Here is a 24150-nt window from a genome sequence, read left to right as displayed (position 1 = left end):
CGTCCCTCTGAGAGGGTACAACACTCAGAAGTGAGGCACAGGGACAGGCCTTCGGTCACCCCTGAGGATCTGGCTTTCACAGCCCACCATCACCATGGGTTCCTCTGCCGCATATAAGCCAAATCCTGTACCACCACTCGGGACCCTCACTGTCCCCTGGCACTCGGCTAGGACTTGGCTAGATGCAATCCAGTTCCAGGTGCCAAGGAGTTCAGCTGGTGTCTGTAGCGGCCTCATACTGCTCGCAGTCTGCAGGGCTAAGCACACTATTTTTGGATCTTAACCTCTGAAGAGAAACCTTGTCTGCTATTGCAGGCCAGCCTGGGCACTTGCTGATAAGATTTGTGACACCAGTGTTGCACGTGTAAACATTATCTCATGAAGATCACAGTAGCAACCTTTGGGAGTGGTGCTACTACTGAGGCCACCTGGCACTGTGTTGCTGGCACATTGCTCAGTGCCCACTCTCTCCTCAAAACTTCCCAGTAAGTGCTGGCCCATCTTGTCACAGTTTCTTGTCATGCATCAGGGCCACGCTAAAGGGACGGGCACTAGACATGAGAAACCTCACAGGAGCCTTCAACATCAGCCTGAGCTAGGAAGGAAATGCCTGTCATGACATGCGAACGCTCGACAGCCACCTCTGGCTTTCCAACCCCGTCACAGAAACGAGGCATGGGAAGCGGCTCACCGAGCATGGCACAGGCAAAACTCTCCCACAGCTTTGGACTGCTTTGTGAATGATTCATAAGGAATACTACACTCAAAGTAAATGCAACGTGTTTTATTTGAGGTTGGAATAAATTACAACTGTAAAGCATAATTTATTGCTGTATAAATTGTCTGCTCTTAGAAGGCATTAATACCAAACATAACCAAAACAAAGACACATTTAATTAGCAGTTTGGTTCTCTTAAGTTTTATAAACAGCTGAATAGGGTGATTTCAGTTTATATATGGTTGAAATCTCTGGTCATAGGTCATAAACTTGACTTTGACATGCATTATGATCATTCAGACATAGGCAGGGGACAATAGATGTGTTTAATTGCTTTCAAAATAATTTTTATTGCAAATTTCCCACATATATCCCTTTAAATACCCAGTCCTTCATTCCTCACTCAACTACAAATCCTATTGGTTTCAAAAAGCTTCTTTAAAAGATAGTCAGGGTTTTCTCCTCCTGCAGAAGGAGGGGTGCCAATTCTGAAAAAGGAATTAGTCTGCTCCCAAAACTAAGTAAAGAAAAAAATCCTCATCCTGAGTTAAAATTATTTAAATCCAATGAGTAAAAAATGTTTTCTTACATTCTGAACATTCTTACAAAAAATAATCCAGCATTAACTGATTGAACTGATGTGGACCTTTCATACTTCTATTGCAAGTTATCCTAAACCTCATGCCTGAAACTGATAAGAATTTTGCTCAGCATCTTTACTCCTCTAGGATGTAGGTGCAGGCAAGTCCAACCTACCTCGAGCTCAGCAGTGTGCAAGGCTGTTTGCAGGAGGCTGCATGCACTGAGCACCTGGCAATACCTGGCTCTTAATGCATAAATGCTTTGACAAAGAGCTGGATCTGGCTAGCTCCAGGCAGATGGGAGATGCAGAAGGAAGGCTGAAGAGTCCCTCTCCAACCTCTTGGGCAGTCCCAGCTCCTGAGAAGGTGACTGCCTGATAGGTGACTGCCTTCGCTCCACAAGAAAGGGTTCCACCAAGGCGCCTGCCCTGCTCTGTTCCTTGCCACCAGCAGTGAGTGGCTCCCCGTGCCCTGGCTCCAGTGTGGGAGTCCTCCAGGCTTTCCCTGGGGAGTGTGCACCTCCACTCTTGCCTTCCTGGTGCTGGCTGAAGCAGCACAAAGGGAACTGGCTCCTGCCCTCTACTACGCAGAGATAAAACTCAAAAATACGAACTGGAGACTTCTGCCTCAGTTAGCACTGGGAGCAACTCAAAGTTCGTGAAAAAATCTCCAGGGCAGCATCTCTCCGAGCCACAAAACTAACTTTCAAAAGAATGAGTGCAGAAAATCCTTCTAAAACTGGCTCAGTATAGCTCAGAAAGATCCCACTTAGAGAAAGGTTTCTTCTCCTATCAGTGCTCCCATATTCTTTTCACATCTACCAGAATGCAAGTAAGAGTGAGAAGCAGGGATACTTCATGGCATACTACTAAATGGGAAGGGGTAAATCTGTTAACATTGCTGGATCCAAGAAATCTATACCAAACTTCAAGTAAAACACTATTATGTTGATTCCAGTGTAACTTTGTTTTTCCTCAGAAGATGTTAGGCCAGGTGCTGCATCTGCCAACAATGGCTCCCAACAAGTTGAGTGCCATTGCAGGCGCTTCGGTGGGAGTCTAGGAATGTGCAGGCCCATGCTCGGAGTCAAACTGGGCCACTTGTTCGACACTCTTCAGTGTCCTCCTCATCCAGCGTCTGGACTACCTTGGTTTAGCTCCCAGTCACACGGTAACGTGCCTACCGGAGAGGTGGGGAACAATAAGGCCCCTTCCTCCACTTGAGCTCCTGCCTTGGGAGAGTCCTCTGTAAAGGTGTTACTGCAACTGCTTTGTGCTAGGAGAACGAGACACTGCAGCTGGGACAAGGGGCTGGTCCTTCCTATACTACCCTGTCACACAGGTATATGATGAACGCCTGCTTTTTCACCATATTAGAGAAACATAACTCAGAAATGCACAAGCCTTTAAAAATACTAGTCATCTCATTTATGTCCACTGCAAACAGATTCTTGGCTGACATCTTTTTTCCTTAGCCATTATGAATTTTTCTTTGAAGATGAGAAGGAAGAAAACTAGCCTTAAGGGAGAGAGACAAGCAGAGGCACTTGCAAATTAAAATGCACGCACATGCCATCCACAATATCAGGGACCTCCAGTCTGCACTTTACATCACAACATCTTATTATGCTGAGCCTTAATTTCTCTTCCCTTTCAAAAGTTCCCAGGAGCTTTCCATTCTGTGTCAGTGAGATTTCCCAGAGGACTCTGCAGAGAAAACTAATGAGAGGAACAAACTCTTGTCACCAAAACAAGTACAGGGTTACATTCAAGCCACAGACTCTGGGGAAGCAAGGCAGGGACCACGCTTATTCCAAGTTCTGCCACAAGTTCCCTCGGGAAATATGTAAAAGTAGCAGGTCTAGCACACTATGAAGCTCAGCTGGGAGAGCGTTAGACTGAAGATCTAAAGGTCCCTGGTTCAAGCCTGGGCTTCAGCAAGAGGGGTCCTTATTGCTGCAACCCCGTCTAACATGCTCTAGGTGACCCTGCTTGAGCAGGGGGGTTGGACTAAATGATCTCCAGAGGTCCCTTCCAATCTTACCAATTCTATGATTCTATGAGGGGAAGATAAAGGGTGATTCGGGCACCAGACTGGGATTTTGCAGATCAAGTTAATCACACTTACTACACTCTTCCATTGAAACTCTTGGTGAATCACTGTCTTTCCACCAAAAAGGCTTTTTTACTTAGCAAAGTGGTGGTAAGGGACATGAAGGACTGCAGATTGCTAAGATGTCAACATGTTCAGATAAGACAGGCTGCACTGTCCAAACCAGCACTGGGAAAGTGGGTTAAACCATCAGGAAGAGGGAAGAGTTTGCATAATTTGAGAGTGCTCAAGCATTCCCCATGTCATGGCTGGCCTCCACACAGCAGAAGTCAAGCAAGGACAGTGACAAAGATGTCACCTGTGCCAAGATGATGAGATGCCATTTCAAAGTCTTTTCTCTAGTGCTTACGTTGAGCACTCTGAGATGAATGGGAATCCTGCTCTCATATGAAATGCTGCCTGCAGCATCAGAATCCAGCTCAACAAAGAGCCAAACAGATTTCTCCTCCCTTGACAGTTCACTTATGCTTTGCCCCTGCTCAGACTAAGCAGCAATCACCAGACGGAGATCCTCTAAGGTGCCATGCTCCTTTCTTTTAAGAAAAAAAAAGAATGAACAAACTTCAAGATTGCTACATCTCTTCCTTCATTTACCCACAGCAGCATGGAGGGGGAAGAGTTAGCTGCACCTCTCAAGTGCAGTCTCCCATCCCAGCTTATGCTGCCACCAAGGAAAGTAATGGGCTGTGATAAGCATTTCATCTAGAAAGACAGTGCACTTGCAGTCAGAGACAGCAAGTTGGGAGCTCTTAAATCTATTCCCATCTCTATTTCTGACTCACTGGGTTTGGCCTTCAGCAAGGCCAGCACCGTCTTAGAGTTTTCAGTTTAAAGCACCTCGTGACTGACTGGGGACAAGGTTTCTACTGAGTTGAAAAGCAGATGGCACAATCACTGAGCACATCTGAAAGCAAAGCCGCTATTCAGTGCATTTTCTCATTTGCAAACGGGGAGGGCAGTGTTCACTCATTCTAACAAGACACGGGCAGCCATCAATTAGTGGTTACAAAATGCTCTAACTCTTCACAGCCCTTTATAAGTACTGAGCATTTTAACTGGCAGGACAGCCAGGCCTGAGAATTGAGTGTATTGTTTGAAACCAAAATTCTTCTCGCTTACAGCCCTCTTCATCACAAAGCACCTTCAGAACAAACAAGTGTTACTATTGTGATTTTACAGATGGAGAAACTGAGTTAGGGATGGATACTGGCAGGATCAGGTCCACAGAGCAAGTGAATGACTTAGTCAAGCACAAGCCAAGTCTCCTGATGCCAGGCCCAGTGCTCCATCTATCCACCAGATGTTAGTAAATGGGGGATATACACAATCATTCAAAAGAACTGATGTATCATGAAGGGCAAAGAGTCTCTGAAGCTATACATAATATCAAAAAGTACAGCAGATGTATATTGTGTATTTTGTTCTATCCCCTCTTCTTGGTTGTGAGGGCAGTTGGTTGCTCTGACAGTTATCTTCTAGTCAGCCTGTTGGGTTATTTCCCAGAGAAATGCAGCAGAAGTTGTGCATGTGATTCAGTAGTAGACCTAGAGTTTTATTTCACATGGGCTGAAAGAATGTTTCTTATACCCAAATGAGATTTTTGCATGCATCTGCATACTCACCCAGATGGTGCCTCTGCCGTGCTCCATGCCTGAGTTTCATGCCAGGTTTGCTCTGCGTAGCAGGCATATCATACGCACACAGTGACCTGGTACAAGAGCACATTCTGCGGGCCAAGTCTCAAGCAAATATTCACATAGAAAATCTAACTGTGCTGGTAGTCTTTTGCAGTGAATTGGGCTTTCACTAGGAATTAATATAAGCTGCAATGACTAATCTTCTATTCTGTGCACTTGCTTATTTTCTTTTCACAGTTCATACCACTTTCTTCCTTAATATTAAAATGCTAAAGTCTTACGTAGCATTCAGAGCATTATTTTTTGCTGGCTGTGTTTCTCTATGCTCTAAGCCTCTATTACAACACATGCAAAGGATAATGTCTGAATTTGTAATGCTTTTAACTAAAAAAATACTTTTAAAAACATAAAACATAAATTATTTATTCCTCTTTGTCCATTGTTTTAAGCACCGAGTCTTCTCCCAAGATTTTGCACAGTTCATTCAGTCTCTGCTGCATTTTAGGAATTCCTGCAAGCTGAGATTCTAGTCTCTGTTTTTCCTCACTCAGTGATAAACGGATAGCGGTGTCCAACTGTTCAAAACGCCAGCCTCCTTGTCCATCAAACTGCAGCAAGTGAGTGTGGTACTTCCTGCATTAGAAATTAAAACATTAGTAATGGCTTAGGGAGCAGATGGTCCATTTTCGCAATAGCAATTTGGCTGTGTGCTAGGTTCCATGGGACAGCTTTTGAACAAGATAACTATTCTTAGTGCTGTCTCCCAGGAAGTTGAGTGCTGCTCAGTTTTGGAACACTGTGTAAGACTTCTAAAAGCTTTTCTGTGTCTCACAAATGCACAACATTCTTTTGTAGGGGATTTGGGTACTTCAAAGCCGTCACTGGCACTTCCATGGCCATCACCTCTAGTGAAATTTTGCAACGAGAAGCCAGCGATAAGGTATGAGTATTGGTTGGACTCCTGAGCTGAGGCAGGTGTCACCTCAAGGAGCCCACGCTGCCAGGAAGGGGGCCCTCACGGCCTGCTGCCTCTCTTTCCAGATGCCTCTTAGAAATGGATGCTGCCACCGCAGTTGCCTCTACTGCAACTCAGCCAGACTCGTCTTTCTCCAGGAGCCCTCAGAGGAGCAGCAGATGAGGCTCCCCTTGCCTTTGGAAACACCAGTCCACACTCCAACCTCCCTGAGCATCTCTGCCTGTCACACTAATAGAAGAAGCCAAAGGAGCCACAGCCCCCACCGCCCTGAGGGAAGAAGGGGTGACACTACCCACTCATTTTCCCTCTGGTTGCAGGTACAAAGTGACAATACAGATAAGTATCATGCAACACCTGACCCACCCTCCTCTTGACTTCAACCTGCTGCACGTCCAACCAGTCCCGTCCCATCCCATCCCATCCCTTCCTTTCTCTAGAATGAAAGGGAACGTGTAGCCCACTTAATCACATTATCTCACGTTATAAGAGATGTTACTACACCCTAGCAGAAAAGATGTTTAGGCAGGTATGATGCACCTGATGCTACTGATGAAACTCTAATTTGTTTGAATTACACCTCTGTTTTCCTGCTTTTTATAAGGTCAGTTAAAGAAACCTCCAGTCCTAAAACATCATGTGATTTGCAATGGGCCAAAATAAAAGTTTGTGTAGGAGTCACAGATCTTTCAGTATCAGGGTGTGTGCACTGAAAATATTCAAAGGTGTACAGGTGGAGTTTGTCAAGACCTGACAAGACATTTTTCAGGTGGTGCAAGAGGGAGAGCACGGAGTTCTCTCAGAGTTGCTGTTACAACCATGCAATTTATCACTATAAATTATTGAAGATCAGATGCATCATAAAATTCATAAAATAGTGATTATAAATCCCACCAAGGGAATGTGACAGTTCAATAAACTTCTATAGTTTATGACATGAGAATCAAATGATATTTAACTGCATGCTTACACTTACCACTTCTTGTATGCTACTCTCTAGCACCAAATGTTTAGCTGATCCCTCTATTTTTCCCCCACAAAAATAAAAAAATCAGCATGCTAAGATAGCTGATTGAAATGGCTGATTGTTGTGGTGTAGGAAAGCAGCCAATACTTTGAATAAAAGAGCACACATTTCCTGGTGTTGCCTTGACAGCAGAGCACATGACCCTCCGTCTCGGTCTATGAGTATAGTGCCTATGGAAGCACACTTGAATTAAAGGCATTTGATACTTATTTCTGAACACTGAACACTTCTTTTTCACTTTTCTAGAATAAGGCAATCACCTCCCACGTATCCACTTGTTTTTATCAGTTCCTGATCCCACAAATCACATATTTCTAATAATTTTGATAACACAGCTGCTGTTACAAGGATGATCCCAAACTTTCCTGAACAGTATTAGTACTAAAAAACAAGTAATGTCAGTAGGAAAGTAAACTCAGAAGATCTTTTCCACAAGCTCTCTTCCACAATTCCCCTCTGCATCATCACTATGTGTAGTTGGGATGCTCTCAATTTTCTTGAGCAGTGATTTTAAAATAATCCCAATTCTTCCAAAATTTAAGTAACACTTTTTTTTTAAGTGCAAACTAAATTATTTTAAAAATAAATGTCTATGTGATTTTCTTCTACCAGAATTCCCATTTTTTCTTCCAAATGAGGTCCCAATCCAATGAAAGACTTTTTCACTGTCACCATCTACACAGAGTAAGGAGAAATGCTGGCAAAGCCATTTTTTTAAAAAAGCAGCAGATGGAGATGGACATTTCCTTTTTGGCGTAACAAATTAGTAGTGAATATTTTGTTTTCAGCTTAGAAAAACAACCTGAGAATAGAGATCAAGGACTTCAGAACAAATAATCCAAATACTGCTAACGTCAGTTTACACTTTTTTGATTTCCTTCTGCCCTTTAGAAGTACTTGATTGTTTTATGTACTCAGTAAATATATTTTCCTTTGGACTCTTCCATGCTCATTGTTACCTTCACTTGGATGATCTTTCTCAGAAGTCTAGTATTTACTTTTTAACAGACAACCACATTTTGAAAGCCCACAAACACTGCAGATACAGAACACCCCTCAGGTTAAAGCAAGGGATGTATTAATTCATATGAAAGAACAAGGAGTAGGTTATCCAGTTGCCACGTTGCCCATCTAATCCCAAACACAAGCAACTTCATGGGACATAGCTCATGTTTCTTGCCATGTTACAGAATAATCTGGCGATATCTGTTGTGGCTGTGATATGGTAGACTAATTAATTGCTTCTTAGCTATCAGCACGCTGCTATTAATAGTTAATAACTGAAATGTATCATAAAAAAATAAGAGGGAGGAATAAATAATGCCTAAAAATGAAAAAAAGAAATGTTAAATGCATTTACGTCTCTATTATTGTACTCAAGTTATCTAAGACAGCACACTAGGTATTGATTAAACAACTGCTCTAGTACATAGACTAAAAGCCAGGCCAGTGTCAGATAGAAAACTAAAAGCAAAGATCATTACAAGCTCCTGAATGTACTTACCAAAGAGAAGGTCTGTGTGTTATAGAAAGCAGTGATATCCCAGCAGCTTTTGCAGCTTGGAATATCTTTCCTTCAACATCAATGCTTACAGCACTTGTGCATTCATCCAGCAATGCATACTTCGGCCTTTCAAAAGCAGATAAAGTACATTACTCTGTTATGCTTTGGACAGTATTCCCATATATGATGTTTAATTGAGAGAACAACAGAAAGGATTTGATCAGAGGAGAGTGCTGTTTTCCCAAGATGGAAAGTCTGGAAGCTGGCTAGCAACAACACAAAGTGCCCAGGCCTTATCCATGCTTCCAAGAAAAATGGGTCTTATTTCCTGGTCTGTCTGAGAGCACAACTGTCAAACTTCTAGGTCCTAGTTAGACTTGTTATTATTCTGTCCTGTCAAAAAGTCATGCAGTTACTACAGCAACTCAGAAAATTTCTACCTACTGCTATGGACAGACTGGGCTGCACCTGCAGTGTCTGCAGTCTCCAAAACTGAACATCTGGCAAATGTTCCCAAATGCAAAGCATAGCTAAGAAGCATTGCCCAAATGAAAAAGAGGTGCTTATAGGAATAAATTGCAAGGCTGGTGTTCCTCTGCAACAGTTTAGCAGTGTAGCATGCAGAATAAAGCCTACTACTGCTCAAACTATTAGAGCAAACCTCCATAATTTTTCCTCACTTTCAGATGCTGCTTAACAAACAGAAAAATGCTTACTTATGGTAAAACATCCGAGCCATGCCCATCCTTTGTTTTTCTCCTCCTGATAAGACATCTTTCCAGTCCATGATGGCATCCCAGCCTGATGAAAAATACAAACAAAATGCATCAGGACAATGTGAGTTTATGAAGGGAACATGTTTGCTTGCAGCCACTCTGCAATCCCCAGCCAAAATCATAATGAGCATTTTTATTGCAGAAGAGACGGTTCAGGGTTCTGGACTATACCTCCAGAAATACCTCAGTACCTTTGCACTGTCAATCAAGAGCAAAAACATCCCGAATATCATGTCACTTTAGAAGGTAGAATTTAGCTTCCTCAGTCACAGACATATTGTCAAAAAAGACTGCTTATCATCTCTTTGAACAAATATCTTTTAACTATGTAAACTGATCATTTTTCTGTCACTTGTTTTATAGAACAATTTGCTATTCCTTCTTCAAAGCTGAATGGAAATTTAAAAACAAATACAACAGGTAAAAAAAAAAATAACCGTAAGAAACATAAATGAATGGAAATTTAAAAACAAATACAACAGGTAAAAAAAAAATAACCGTAAGAAACATAAATAACAGTGTTAGATAACAATGTCTAGTGCCTGACTCTACTTGCTACTGTAGCTTTTGGCAAGCTCCACAGAAACACATCTGCAGTTATGGATACATTCTGTGCACACAAACAAGCAGCTAACAGGAAAAATAGCGCATACAGACAGGATGGTTTTGCATACAGACTTCTGGCTATCTTGTATTTAAAAATGACTCACAATTGTTACAAAACTGACTATCCTTATTTAATATTCTGCACAGCCTGTAACTAAATCATCACTTTCAGAAGCATGCGACAGGCCTATGATGTGTCTTATCTGTGCTTTTACTGTGGAACTGTGTTTCTGTGAGCATTATGGCATGATTTATTCGCAGTAATGAAAACCTAACCTCAAATACCAATTACCCTATTAAAAGATAAGTTTTCAATTAAGCAATTCACATGGATAGAATAGCAAAATAACAAGCAAAGGTGAATTCTGAACAGGAAGAGAGTGAAGCCTAGAAAATCCTGTAGGACATTTCTTTCTATAAATCCTCTACTCATGGGAGACAGACAGGCACCTGAACAAGGACTGAGTGAGGAAGAGAACATATTTCCAAACTGACTGAGAAGCACTGCAACTGAAAAAATCAACATGAACAAAACCCCTTTTCTGCCACTGCCTAATCAAAAATAAACTTTTGCCAGAAAAGATAGTAAACAAGATCATGAACAGTGTTATTTCTAATCCCAGACCAGAGTCAAGAAAAATGCAGGCAGAGGGTGCAGGAGGCTGCTGGGGCATGCTGCCAGTGCTTGGTGCTACGCCAGGGTCAGCAGGGTTGAGCATCCGTAATTCTAGACAAAACTTCAGTGAATCATCTAGTGACAGGTCTGTGATTGAAAAAAGGAATTGATAACAGTAGAAACTGAACTCCAAGGGCTTTCTCTCTGCAAAATTGTAAAATATAATGCAACGTAATGGAATTTTTATGTTCATGTATTTTTTATTTTTAATTGGTATGCACACACCAGAAATACATCACCATTTTTGATTCTACCATTTTTCCTTATCATTTTCTTCCATTCTTGCTTAAGGAGCCTCGTAAGCACCCCACAGGGGCATATATGGTGCTTTCTATCTGCTGACTTCCTAGTAAAGAAAAGGTTGTGGAATGGTTGACTGGATCACCATTCGGCCAGAGCAGAGGCCGCTTAATGCAACCAGTCCCAAGTGCTGGGACAGTGCTGAGAGCTGAAGTGCTCTGTCAGTACCCAAGAAAGGCTCTGAAATGCTACAATCACTCCTGTAGGACAAACCATGCGATGGCCCAGGAAAAGGAACGATCCTTCAGGAAATCAATGGAAACAGCTTCTCTCAAGAAGATGTTTCGCTACTGTTCATATTCTGTAACAGTTAAGTTGAGAACCCAGGGTGGCTCCAGGGCTGTGCTGTGATGGGACGTTTGGGTCTGAGTGAGCGGGGTGTGTGTGTGTGCGCACGTGTCTGTGGAAGCAGTGCCTGCCTTCATACAAAACCTCTTCCACATCAGCTAGCTATTGAAGATTTAGTAAAATGCTAAAAAGGAATGCAGTTCATGAAAGTGCTGGAAAATGAGGAAGAAAAATCTTTGCAACAAAATCATCCTATTATTTCCTCTAACGATAAAAGATTTAGCTGCAGTTTATCAGAGTATAATGTCCATTTCTGTGATTACTCAACTCATATTCTAAGCTTAATATTAGCAATCTATCTTGCCTCTTCCTGCCTCCTTCCCTCCCTCCACCTTCCCATTCATCACCTGGAATGCCCTAAACAACAGATAGGGAAGGATCTGTTTAATATTATCCCCTTTTAAATGATTTTTTTAAATAATGTTGCTTTTAAATGATTTTTAGTGTCTGAACAATTTCATCTGAACACTTGGGCAATGTCACTCACAATAAACTAACTGCACTAGCAATGGCACACACATCTTCCTCTTTCCTTTTTGCAGACATGGAATGGTTCAGTAAGGACCTTAATGTTCTGCAAAGATCATCCAAGTCAGTGATTTATGTCACCCATAACTAAATCGGTTTTACAAAAGACAAAATGAAATGGCTTGTCCATGAGTGCAGCACAAATCTCTCAATAGGTACAACCATAATCCTGGCTTTCAGAGTCTCAATTTCTTGCCTAGGTTCTCATTACACCCAGCCTTTGATTGCACATGAAAGGATGGAGCTGTGATGAACACTGGATGTCACAGACACCTTTTGCAACCAGTAGGACAAATAGCACTTGTAGTGTTCTAGGGCGAGAGTAACAGCAGTAGAGACTCACACAGCTATCAGTAGCAACTACTGATAGCCTCATGATAGCAGTAATTCATTTTCTTGCTTTTTTTTTTATTATCTCTGTTCCTCAATTTTCTGAAGGAAAAAGCAAGCTAAATCTGACCACAAAAAAAGTTACACAGGGGGTCTGCAGCACTGCACATTCTGTGTCTACACATGAAAGACCTACATGAAAGACCAGCATTCAGCTGCCATAAAGATTTGAGTTTAAAAGTTCCTTTTCCAGATCTATCATGTTCCTTCTTTTCCTGTGTACCTCATCAGGCCATGAACTGAAGAATTCATGTTACATGGGAAAGGTCACAGTTGGAAACTACAGCCAGAGACTCCATCGCTGTTGAGCTCTTTTGCACTCGGAGGCCTCTTGCACAGCGTATGTCCCCAGGCAGTTGTCAAAACTGAGGAGAGCCCTGGTGCGGTGCTGGATGCGCAAGGTGAATACTCGGCCAAGGAAGGAGCACAAAGAGACCATCAGCTGCATGAGCCCCAGCTCAGCATGACACTACCCTGCTGGGTGTCTCTCACAGAGAAACCACTGGAAAAGCCGACAGGGCACTCCAGAGTTACTGCAGGTGACATTAACAGAAACAAAGCCAGCACCAGAAAGATCAGATGAAAAATTCTCAGAGAGCTAGGCTTGGCTGTGTGTTTATGCATGGTCTGTATAAGGTTTCCCTGGACAAGACCCAAAGATATGACAACTGTGCAAAATAATGAGGAATAATTATAATCTGGGGTGCTGAGAAACCCTAAACAAGTTGAACTTGTTCAGTAATGGCATGAGCCCTAAACTGACAGGCCCGGTCATGCATTCAGCATGCTGCTACACATACACATGGCTTTTCTCATGTGACAGTCTACGAGGGGCCTAAGGCTGCAACACTATATACAATTATACAATATATACAGATTTTTAAAGTAGGTAAAAAAAAAAGGAACCACTTTATGCATATTTACTGTACATCTGCACACTGTTACTCAAGATGTCTGGATATACTGAATAACCTTGTTACCCTCATTTTATATAAAACTATTGTTTTGGCATAGCTAGCAACTTTGCAGGGGTTGACTAGGGACCTTATTGATGAAGATACTAAACAATACTAATACCATACACAAAAGTATCTCCACAATGACTTATTGCACCAATCAAAATACACCAGAAAGAGAAACTTAGTGTCTCTCTGTTCTGCTTAAGCTACGTTTGCAGTATTGTATATAAGGATGTAGTTAAGGAGTGCAAACCAGCTGGAAAGCAAAGGTCAGCAAAAAATGGCATTCCTTTCATCCCCAGCAGGTGAGGAAAACATTGGTGTGGGATTCTATAGGCAGGAAATTCTGCCCCTAGCAGAAAGGGATGCTATTGGCAACAGGAATTGCACCTACTTATGCCAGGGCTTGTGCTTAGGAACATCAGGAACGATATGGGGGGAGGCGGCTGTTGTTGCTTGGGGTTTTTTGCTGTATTCTGTTGCCACTGACTGAGAAAGTCTCATAAAAGTAACACAGAAGCTAAATGCCAAATTGGGTTACCTACTCTTGTAACTCTTCTGTTTATTCTAACTGGGTCACACCTTATTGCTGTAAAAACTAGAGGGAGTTCTGCCTTTGGTAGCAAAAAGAATAGTGTCTGGCTCTTTTTGGCTACCTGGATTCAGGTGACCCTTGTATAGATGCAATTTGGAAATAATTCAGCTAAAGACAATGGAGTTATTCCAGTACAAATAAATTCAAAGTCAAAGTCAGGCTTGCTTACTTTTGGCTCAATCTGGCTTTCATGTAGCTGCCCACAGGGAGCAAAACATAGAGCTATGAAGTACCTGATTATACATGCATGACATTGGTGGTCAATTGAAAGACAACTGGGTCATGCCCTACAGAACATGTCTGGCAGAAGCATAATACTGCAGGGGATGGGTGAAAGGGAGGAGACAGAGGTAAGAATACAAAGGAGAAGAGGATCTAGTGTAGGGAAAAAATAAAGAAGAATGATGTTTAATTTATATGCATACAAAATTAGCAGATAGCTGGCTCCATTTTTAAAATACTTTATGTAAAAAGTGTGAAATAGCATGGACCTATCCCACATATCCAAGATTCCAAAACAGTTAAAATAATTTTGCTGATGGTTTCTTTCAGATGAAGTCTACCTTTGAAAGTGTAAATAACATATACATAGAAACTTGCTGGAAATTTTTTAGCAAAACTGTTTCCATTGGAAAATCAAAGCAGTTGGCAAAAAAAATCACTTGTTCTGCAAGCTAGGATTTTTCATTATTTTGCAAACAAAAGAGTTCTATTTTTAATAGATTTGATTTTTAACCTAATCAGTTTTAGGTTAAAAATATTGGCATGAAAATGAAACATTATACACAAAAATTTCTACTGCTGTCAATTTTCAAGAAATACCTGATTTAAAAAATAGAATTTGAGTCTCTGTCCCAGACTGGGAGAATTCAAAAGAATATGCAGATATATGAAATCTATGCAACATCAAATCATATGTCATGGAATTCATCTCTGCTCTTACCTTGGCACTTGTCTCCTCCAAATGTCTGAGGAGAAAAGGGAGCAAGTAAGTTTATTATGGCTCTAAAAACTTTCCTTTTGTGTAGTAAACTGTCTTCCTGCTTCCCAGTTTTGCCCACTTTTGCCATTTTAGATTGCAAAGGCTGTAAGACACTTTTCTTAGCACTCATTTGTGCAGATGTTTGCACAATGCACCTGTTGTGATGGGAGCTCCATAGTTCTCCATGACACAGCGCCAGCGAGCATTAACAGTGCCATCTACCCTTTTTACAGATTGTGTCTTAAGTCTCACATGCAAAGTCAGCTAGGCAGAAGAGCAAGAATGGGGTCAGCAGTAAAAGAGAACTAAGTGTCCCTTGGCACAGAAAGTAGAGCAAGCCTCCGATTCAAGTCTGTTTTTTCTATTTGGCAAAACAGAGCACTTACACACTAGCCAACAGCATCTTGTAGGAGGGGCACTGTAACTGCCCTGTCCCCAGTTGCATGCTCCAGCTACAGGGCAGTAACCCACAAGGATGCGCATTCAGAGACTACCGTGGATATGGTTTTGGTAGTTGAGGGTCATGTGCTGTTCAGTGTGTTTACTACGAATGCACACTGCACAGTGGCTTCTGGCCACTTAAAGCATAGGAGCTTCTCCTTTTCCAGTTCCCCATTCCAATACATCTGCCTGTCCTTTTGCAATCTGCACACTTAACTTCACTTGGAGAAGTAGCTAGTCAGGTATACTAACAGTAACAGCTACAGCATCAGTGCAGTGGAGATACGCTTTCTCTGCAATTATTCCAGTCACTGAGTTTAGTTCTCTGCCCAGGTTTTTCAATTCTTGTGTCATAGTATCAACTGTGAATAGTAACTGTGAACAGGATGATGACAAACTTATTTTCTATCCTTTCTATCTGCACCTTGAGGGTCATCAGTCATTACTGCATTCTTAAAGAGGTAGCATTAACCTATGAAAAGGTTAATCTCTGTCTATCTACAGAGCTGTGAGGTGGTGAGTAGGTATACAATCACTGCTGTATATGATTACTACTCCCCGTTCTAAAATACACAGAAAAGTCACTAGTTGAGCATCCACACACATTTGGAAAATAAAATACACAGATAGAAGAGAGCAACATGCTTCCACACAGGAACTGGAATTTAGAAGTTGCCTTGGGATTCCCAATGTCTGAAGCACTACTCTACCATGAGAATGATCCTGTGAGACTTCAAGAGAAGTACACGCATTGTAAGGCAAGGCACCTAAAGCACTCTCCCCAAAAGGAGCACAGAGTCCTTTTTGCATCCAGCCCTTATGAGTTAACCTCCCTTGAGAGGTTTATATATCCTCTTTCATCTCTCTAAATATTAGTAACTTTGTCATACATTCATTATAAAAGCAATCTGATCAGAAGAAATTCAAACTATGGATTAGTGACTGGTAGGAACAAAAGGATGAAAAATATTGCTATTTTTCTTGCTATATACTCTACATATTGCTCTATTTTGCTAATATTTTCCTACTATTGCTTTGGGGAAAAAAACCACAAAATTCTCCAGCTCCTTAGATACAAGAGAAGTCTTTAGTAACCTGTATCAGTGTATTTACACTGCCCTCTACTCTTAGGACGAGCAATGCAAAAGACAAACTCCACAGCAATTTAAACAGCAAGTGGCAGCTGGTAACACTCTCCTGGTACACAGAGTTGTAACTTGTTCACCTTGGTGATATGGTAATGGACACTCTTTCCTATGGCATATAACCTGTTGATCACACAAACCATGCAGGTGAAAACAAACCTGACCCTCCTTTCATTCTCATGCTTGGGGTCTGAGGTAGTCAGTGACATTACAAAACTTTAAGACAGCTAAGATTTTCTAAGAAGAAAGGCCAGTGATCTCACAATACCGTGCAGCTACAATTCCTTTTTATCAACGAAGCCCCCACAAAAACCTATTTTTGGAGCCAGAGCTCTTTGTACTGCTGCTTGGGAACACAAATCAAAAAGGCCATGTTTGTCAAGCTAGCTAAGCACAAAGCAAGAGACAACATCTGGACACTGAAAAAGCTGGACAGTATAAATGAAGAATGATGCTCAGCTGGGCATGGATTCACTGGGGAGAAGAGATGCACTTCAGCTCTTCTCCCTCCAACAGCAGTTGGGTGGCATGTCATGAAGCAAGAATTATGTGGTCGTAGCTTCCACCGCCACAGAATGTCTAGATCCAATTTTGCAGTTTATTAAGTTTAACCATGGGTAAGGCACATTGACACAAACACCTGAGGAACAGATTTAAAAAAGCTTTTTAGAAAAATATGGATTTTACCTCCTTCTCTTTGAACAATGTGGTACAGATGAACTGTTTGCAGGATACACTCCAGATCCTGGTCCTGGTACCCTTTCTCATGCATATCATCCACTGAGTCTGGATAGATGACTTGATCACGTAGCGTTCCAATGGACATGTAGGGCCTGCAAAACAGTAAGGAGAAATCACTGATCAGGTGCTGGCTCCAAGTGAGCACCTACTGATGTTCTACGAGCAGAGTATAACTCTGAACATTGTGTTGCTAAAGTGGATTTATCTGTGGATACATTGTGGGTGAATGTTTTTCTAAACTTGCCTAAGGGACAATATACTGTTTACATAAAAACTGATTACAGCATAGCAACATGGGTAGTATTAGCATGAAAATAAACTGGCAGTTTAGGCAGAATAAACACCCACTGCATAGCCCATTCTGAATCGCTTTACTTTGAATGGTGAACACTGCACTGTATTCAAGGTTCTGCACGTTTTGAGATTCAGAATTTGAACTAAATAACCACACCTCAAATACAAACTGTAACAAAAGGTTAGCAGCTAAAACTGGGAGACCTCTGTGGTGCAGCAGGAGACACCTGATTCAGGCAGAATTGCATTTAAAACACTAGGAAGTCTCCTAAGCTGCAGTGCAGAAGTGGGACCTGGCATAACTTACCTGGGTCTAGAAGCCAGTCCAAAATTTCTGATTCACAAAAGGCATACGTTAGAGAAGCTTATCAGCTTACTCCTCCCAGTATCAGCCTCTCTTTGATAAAGAGAAGACTGAGCTGTATGTGTAGCAGCTTCTGAACTGCCACATGCTCCCAGTCCAGGTAATCAATCTCATTTGCCTTACTAAAATAAGCTGTCTCCACTTTGCAGCTAGAGCCCTCAGTCACAGTCATGGATATCAGACCATTTGGGCTAGGAGAGCAAAGGCAATCTAAGGCAACATCAGCTACCTCCAGGTCATGCGTGTCACTGCTCAGGGAACCTCATTCATGGGCTATTGAAGCACATACTGGACCTCTGACACAGTGAGTTTTCGTCATTACTTAAGAAGTCAGATACATACATGAACCATAAATGGGAGAGCAGCCCTCTCTACATCAAGCATCTGCTTGCCTGTTACTCAGCTTTATACATAAAGGTCCCACGTTGCTAATTTCCGCTCTCACCTGCCCCATCCAGTCACAAACATAGTTAGTGACTTTATCAACTATGCTGGCACAATGAGAGGATTAGACGTAATTTGTAAAGACTCATTTGGAAATTCTGGAGATGATTCTACTTAAGTTGTTGAGATGCCTTAGGTCCAAATCTAGGTTCCCTAGACCAGCCAAGGGAATTTAATGCATCCTAGAGAACCCTGGTGCACAGACTCTGATGGATTATTCTAGCCACCAGGCCAAGGATTGCTGGTCAAAAGCTCATCCCTACTTTCCTGGCAGCAAGAATGAGTGGCACAGGAAAAGATTCCTTTTGCAGCTTCTATCATCCACCAGCACACCAAAAAGTTACTGGCTGGGACTCAAGGTCCCACACTTCAGTGGCTAGGAGAAAGACCACTTTGCCACAAGCTTTTTAGTCAACTGCATTAGTCTGAAATAAGGGATATATATGACCACAATCCTGGGAACTGACCTGAGCTCCACTCACAAATACATACTAGCTTATATAATGGTAAACCAGAGTAGAAAGTGCTTGAAGAGAGACCTCTATTTAGCCATCTTTTTTCTTTTTCTTATTCTAAGGAGTTGTTGCAAACGAGTGACATTCATCCTGTCATACAGACCCTGCTGTTACCTCTCTGGGAAGCTGGTATGACCCTGGTAAGACTCTGATAGAGATTCTGAGAGGGCTGAGCAGAACAGTCAGGCCCAAGATCCTGTCCTACTTTTTGTGCCAAGAGATACACTAACTGCCTCTGGGTTCATCTGCCAAAACATTACTAGGCCTGTTAAAGCTGTGGTGCCAGGCGATGATAACATAAAGGAGCAGTTGAGATTGGGCCAGCAGTAAGGAGTCTTTCAGGCAGCTCACTCTTGCCATGGAGATCTGTTCCTAATAACTTCACAGCAGGCTGACGAGGGGACAGTTTTCTTCCCTGTAGAGGTCTGGATCTGTGATATGGGTAGGTCTTAGCGGTGCATTTTAGGCTTTCCCTGTCGGAGATGTGTAACAACCTTAGTGGATTTCTTCCCTTCCTCTGAAATATCTCTGCAGATGGGGCTGATCTACTCATCATTATTCTGAGAATCCTTAGAACACACTGCAGAATTATTTGAAGGAATTCATGATGCAATACTTCTACAATTACGGAACTAAAGGTGTAACGTGTGGTGAAAGTCACATTCAAGCAGTTATCAGTTGCATTGTTTTTAATGCTGCAGACAATAATGCTGAATTTTCACCACCAGCTGGGTGAGAGTGGGAAAGGCAGGGATCTGATTGCTCACAGTCATTTGGTCATTTCCCTGCTGAGGGCAGACACTCAGATGGAGCAAAACCAGAACCACAAGTCAGATATAAACACTGCTGCTCCTCTTCACTTTCTCTAAGGACATTGTGCTGCTCTTTGCATATTGTGAGCACAGTGCTGCTACAGGATGCAGTATGAACACCAATGTTAAGGGCGGTAAAGCATTTACATCAATTGTACTATTACAAAACCTTAATTCTAAACATTATTAACCTCCCCAGGTAATGATATGTCACATTTTCATAGTGCTCTCCATCTAAAATCCCAAAGGTCTTTACTTATTGCATACATAGAAAGCACTTCACTCGCTCCAGACTGCTGCCATCTCTGGGACAGAAGAAGCACGTCCACCTAGGCCCAGTACAGTTTAGATCAGCATATGCACAAAGCTGTGTAATCTAGAGGAAGCTGCAGGTAGCAGTTATTTAGCATATAATTTGTCTGAGGATTAATACCTTACTCTTGTGAAGTATGATCCTGTAACAACTAGCAGCACTCAGGGCCTCTAAATTCAACCTACAGCACAACCAGGAAGGAAACACTCAAAGCGCCATACTAGGACTTTTATTTCCTTGCTATTTATTGAGTCACCAGCACCACTTCCCGGTAAAACTGGATTTTCCTTATGGCCTACCATGTAAACACACTAGTAATGCTAAGCACACCTCTCCCCATCAAGCTTGTAAGAATGAAAGAAAAGCCCAGCCTGCAGTTGAATAGCAAATCCCATCAATTACTGACTGACCAGGAAAGATGAAGAACGGCTAGTGGTTAGGGGACTGGCCTTGGAGCTGGGTGATCAGGCTCTACTTCAACCATCCTTACAGGGAGCCACTTGTGTCCCTCAGGGCACACTTCACCTTGCTTGGCATTAGGTGTCTGTCTAATCCGTGGTTTCTAACTTGAGACAACAGAGAGATGCACATCTGTGGTTGATTTATCCTATTTATTTTAGGCTAGGGATGGATTGCCTCCTGGAGGTGAGTACCTCCCTCGGTGGTAGACAGAGCCCAGACAGCTAACTTTGATAACTAACTTCTGAAGTGCTACAGTCAAATGATATCGATCTCATTCTAAGTCAGATTTCCCCATCCATAACTTGAAGACAATAACCTCCTTACCTATCATGGCTGCCACAAGGACAAACACACTAAAATCTGCAAAGTGTCAGATGTTATTGTAACCGAGGTTACAGGTGCCCCAGTTTGACCACTAGACATTAAGTAGTAAGGAGTACGGGTGACTGAATACAGCAACAGTGAATTTTTGTCTTTGCTGGTGAGTTCCCTTCTAAAATACTGTTTTCATTACATTTTTAACAGTTAAAATAACAAAAACAATCCTTCTATCCTAAAGTAATACTCCCAGTGTAACTAGTCATAACTGATTTTTCATGGAAATTTTCCTTTCAGACAAGAGTCTCTGGGTTCAAGTCTCAGAGAGAGTATTCTCACAGGGTTTGGAAGTAAATTCTCTACAGTGGGGGTGAGGGAGTCATGTCTTCAATGGTAATAGCTCTGCAATTGTTTTATTTCTTTCTCTGTTCTCGGATACAAAATTCCTATACTGGTTTTGAGAGAGAGGATGTAACATCTTCCTCTGTAATTCTTTTTTACAGCTTTGGTATCAAATTCTCCACAAAGCAAAGAAGAATTTTCTGATTCTTGCCTGATTTTCTGGAATTTCAGGGCATCTAGTTGGAAGAGAGGTTTTCAGGTCTCACAAACTGATCTTTTTTTTCAGTCAGTTTGAGAGTTTTACTTCATCAACAACTTCTGTTTTGTCCACTCAGTGTTTCACTTTGCAGCGTTGTAACTTTTCATTTTGCTGGTAACAAGCCAGTCATCCCTAAAGCTTAGGACTTCCCCCTTGCAGTGCAGGCCTTAAAGAAAAACGACACCAACATATGCTGCAATCTAGGGCCTGTGGTGTGCGCAATTCCCCAGTGCCCTATTGACACAGGACATTGTGCACAGTGTTGGCAAAATATCTGAGAAGTCCTAAGCAGGGGAAGGACAAGTGTTGCAGCAACAATACAGTATGGATTCCTTACTGCCGTTAGCCTTGGAGGGGGAGGGATACTATGAACCAGATTTGAGAACATACCAGTCAGTCCTCTTTCCAAACAGAGGACTAACACATAGGTACTGATAAGCTTAAGAAGGGAAGTATAATGCCAGTTTAAGGGGATTAAAAGAATAACACTGTACACTGTAACCACCCATTACTATAATTTGCTAATTTACTGATGTCCTAAAGAACACAGGGCTTCACTCTTTTGGGTCGTGAGTTAAGGAAGACACCTTGTTTAGGTGCCAAGAAATTTTTATTACAAAATCAGAACAAGTCATATCTATATGAAGCATTTACAAGTTCTTCCTGAATCTATCCAAAGGTGTTTTGATCTTCTATGCAAAATGAGTTGTGTTGACAGAGCAGATGACCTGTTCATATCATCTGTAGCATCACTCTAGAAAATTATAGCAATCAATCAGTACGGACTTTGAGAGTCTACAAAGTAAACTGAATCAGTTAAAGTCCTAATTATAAGCACCTTGGAATAAATAAGGGGCCGAAAGTATATCCTAATTCAGTGGCTGGCATCAAAAGGAAAGGGAGGTTAGTCCAATGTAAGAGCACAGGGAACTGCTTCCAGGTACAGCCTGGAAATCATCTCACCTTCCTTGGCATAGGCTGTGACTAACACTTCCTGCATGCAAGGCGAAGTCTAAAAACTATGTAGCTTGTGATTCTTTAATGCATCGCCAAGCACCTGACTGAGCAATTAGAACCTGACTTGCCATTTGCTGTCCAAGTTTATTTTCAGTTATTGCATAGTTATTCTGACAGATATGCTGGTTATGTGAAAAAAGGTTTACCTTCTAGAAAATGATGAGTGATACAACTGTAATACAGTCTTGATTGACCCATCTTTTAAATTTCTGTCTCTGTCAAACAAGATGCATCTTTAATATACCCAAGCAGGAGAGAGAAAGGGAAAGACTATACCTGGGATTCTCCATTACAGAGAAATTACAGGTTGGATTTTCAAAGTTTGGGATAGTTTCAGAGTGCAATCCAGAGTGCTTGCTTTGACATCTAAAATAAATTCTGTTTCACATTTAGGAACAGATTTCTCTTTTCAAGAAGATGATACTGCAGCCCAAGCTCCAGCCCTGGTGGCATCTTCCTAGCGAACCAGAAAGCTCCCAAGGAGTCTGTGCCTGCGCTGGAGAATTTCCAGTACAGGAAGCTAAAGCCTCACATCTACAGATGTGCCCAAACACTGTCTAATTCCCCAAAAGACCCAGTACAACACAGACAACAAAAACAACAGTTTTAAGTCCTGTACAAAACACAGCAGCTATCAGAGATGCAAGATGAGTGTGTGCATGACAAGCTAGTGGTTAGCAGACCTCTTCCAAGAACTGGGCTGAGGCTAAATTTTCTTCTCAGCTTGCAGGGAGTCAGATTCCCATTTTCCTAGGCTAGTGTCCAGGCTAAAGAGGAGTCAAAGGCAGGGCACCTTCTAATCTTCCCACTGAAGCTAAGAGGCAGGAATCACGTGTCTCAGGGAAGAATTTTTGAAAAGAACCTGATTATACACTATATTGGTTAGAGGCCTCAATTCAAAAGGGGGAGACATTAGTACCAATCCTTGCTCCATACATTAGTTATGTTCTTTTTTTAATCAAATGCTCTTCAGTATAAAACTTATTAAGTATCCCATTCCTTCAGTAGCATTTTAAAAGCGTATCAAAAGGTGATTCAAACTTACTTAGGTGTCTGCTCTCAGGAGAGTGCTTGTTATAGATAAAGACGTTCAACATTTAGCACTCAGTTTGGCACCTAAACTTCAGTAAGAGGCAGGAGTTCAGACATATATTTGTATTTAGATTTTCCTATGGGCAACTCTAGGTGGCACCCTGTATCTACCACGTAAGTTTTTTGAACAATTTTCCAGAAGCCCTAAATCTCTCCCTGACTATCTAGGGAATCTACCTACTTATTATCAGATCTTCCGATCACCTTGCTGGTGCCAAGATCCTAGTTTTTAGGTGCTCTAACACCTAAGCTGGAACCACCTCAGCAAAACTTTGGTTCTTTGCCATGCTCTTGATTTAAGTCAAAAGTAAAAACCCCAAGGGTTTCAAGGAGGCAAAGCTTGATCAGTGGTGATCAAGAAATGCCAACCTCCATTAAGTAAAGTCATATAGGTTCCTAATAGTTCTTTGATGACACTAATTAAATATACAACAAAAAAAGTAGACAGCACCACCACTACAACTCTGAGAAGATAAAACACCCTGAATGAATGTGAATTAGGTTCTTGCACAGCTGTGCTGCATCCACTATTTTCTCTCACACAGAATAATGTGGTAACACTAAAGAATTAAAATAGAGACAACAAATAATATAATATTTAGCAAATATTCAAAAAGCAGTATCTTCAGTTTATTGTGCTGTATCTAGTTGAAGGGATTTTAGGGTCAGCTCAAGTTTCAGGAACCCTTCTAGAGACATAAATAATTGATCTCTGCTTAAAATACCCTGTACTGAACTTTCCTCTCAACTCATACACAACTAGCCATGAACATCCTCTAAATATTTCAGATAGATCAGTTACCAGAGTGGAATGTCATCAGCCATTTCATTACAGCCATTAACATAGTTTACAGGAAATTAAGTGCACAGTATAAGACT

General features: G+C 41.6%; 1 protein-coding gene across 2 annotated transcripts in view; it reads right to left on the bottom strand.

Annotated features, from left to right (window-relative positions):
- Positions 1-769: 769 nt before the first annotated feature.
- The window catches only part of ABCD2 (ATP binding cassette subfamily D member 2), a 51344-nt gene continuing 27963 nt past the window's right edge, over positions 770-24150 (bottom strand). Inside the window, exons 7-10 of one of the 2 annotated variants that reach the window (XM_062582508.1) lie at positions 16986-17131; positions 9269-9353; positions 8553-8678; positions 770-5681 (exon numbers count right to left, since the gene is read on the bottom strand). In XM_062582508.1, coding sequence (XP_062438492.1) covers positions 5471-5681; positions 8553-8678; positions 9269-9353; positions 16986-17131 — 568 coding nt within the window. In that variant the 3' untranslated portion in view covers positions 770-5470. Of the gene's footprint in view, positions 5682-8552; positions 8679-9268; positions 9354-16985; positions 17132-24150 lie in introns of those variants that run through there. The other variant, XM_062582517.1, reaches the window with a different exon arrangement.

The sequence above is a fragment of the Rhea pennata genome, chromosome 1 (assembly GCF_028389875.1).
Source record: "Rhea pennata isolate bPtePen1 chromosome 1, bPtePen1.pri, whole genome shotgun sequence".
NCBI classification, from domain to species: domain Eukaryota; kingdom Metazoa; phylum Chordata; class Aves; order Rheiformes; family Rheidae; genus Rhea; species Rhea pennata.
This window is presented reverse-complemented; position numbering and strand designations above follow the sequence as displayed.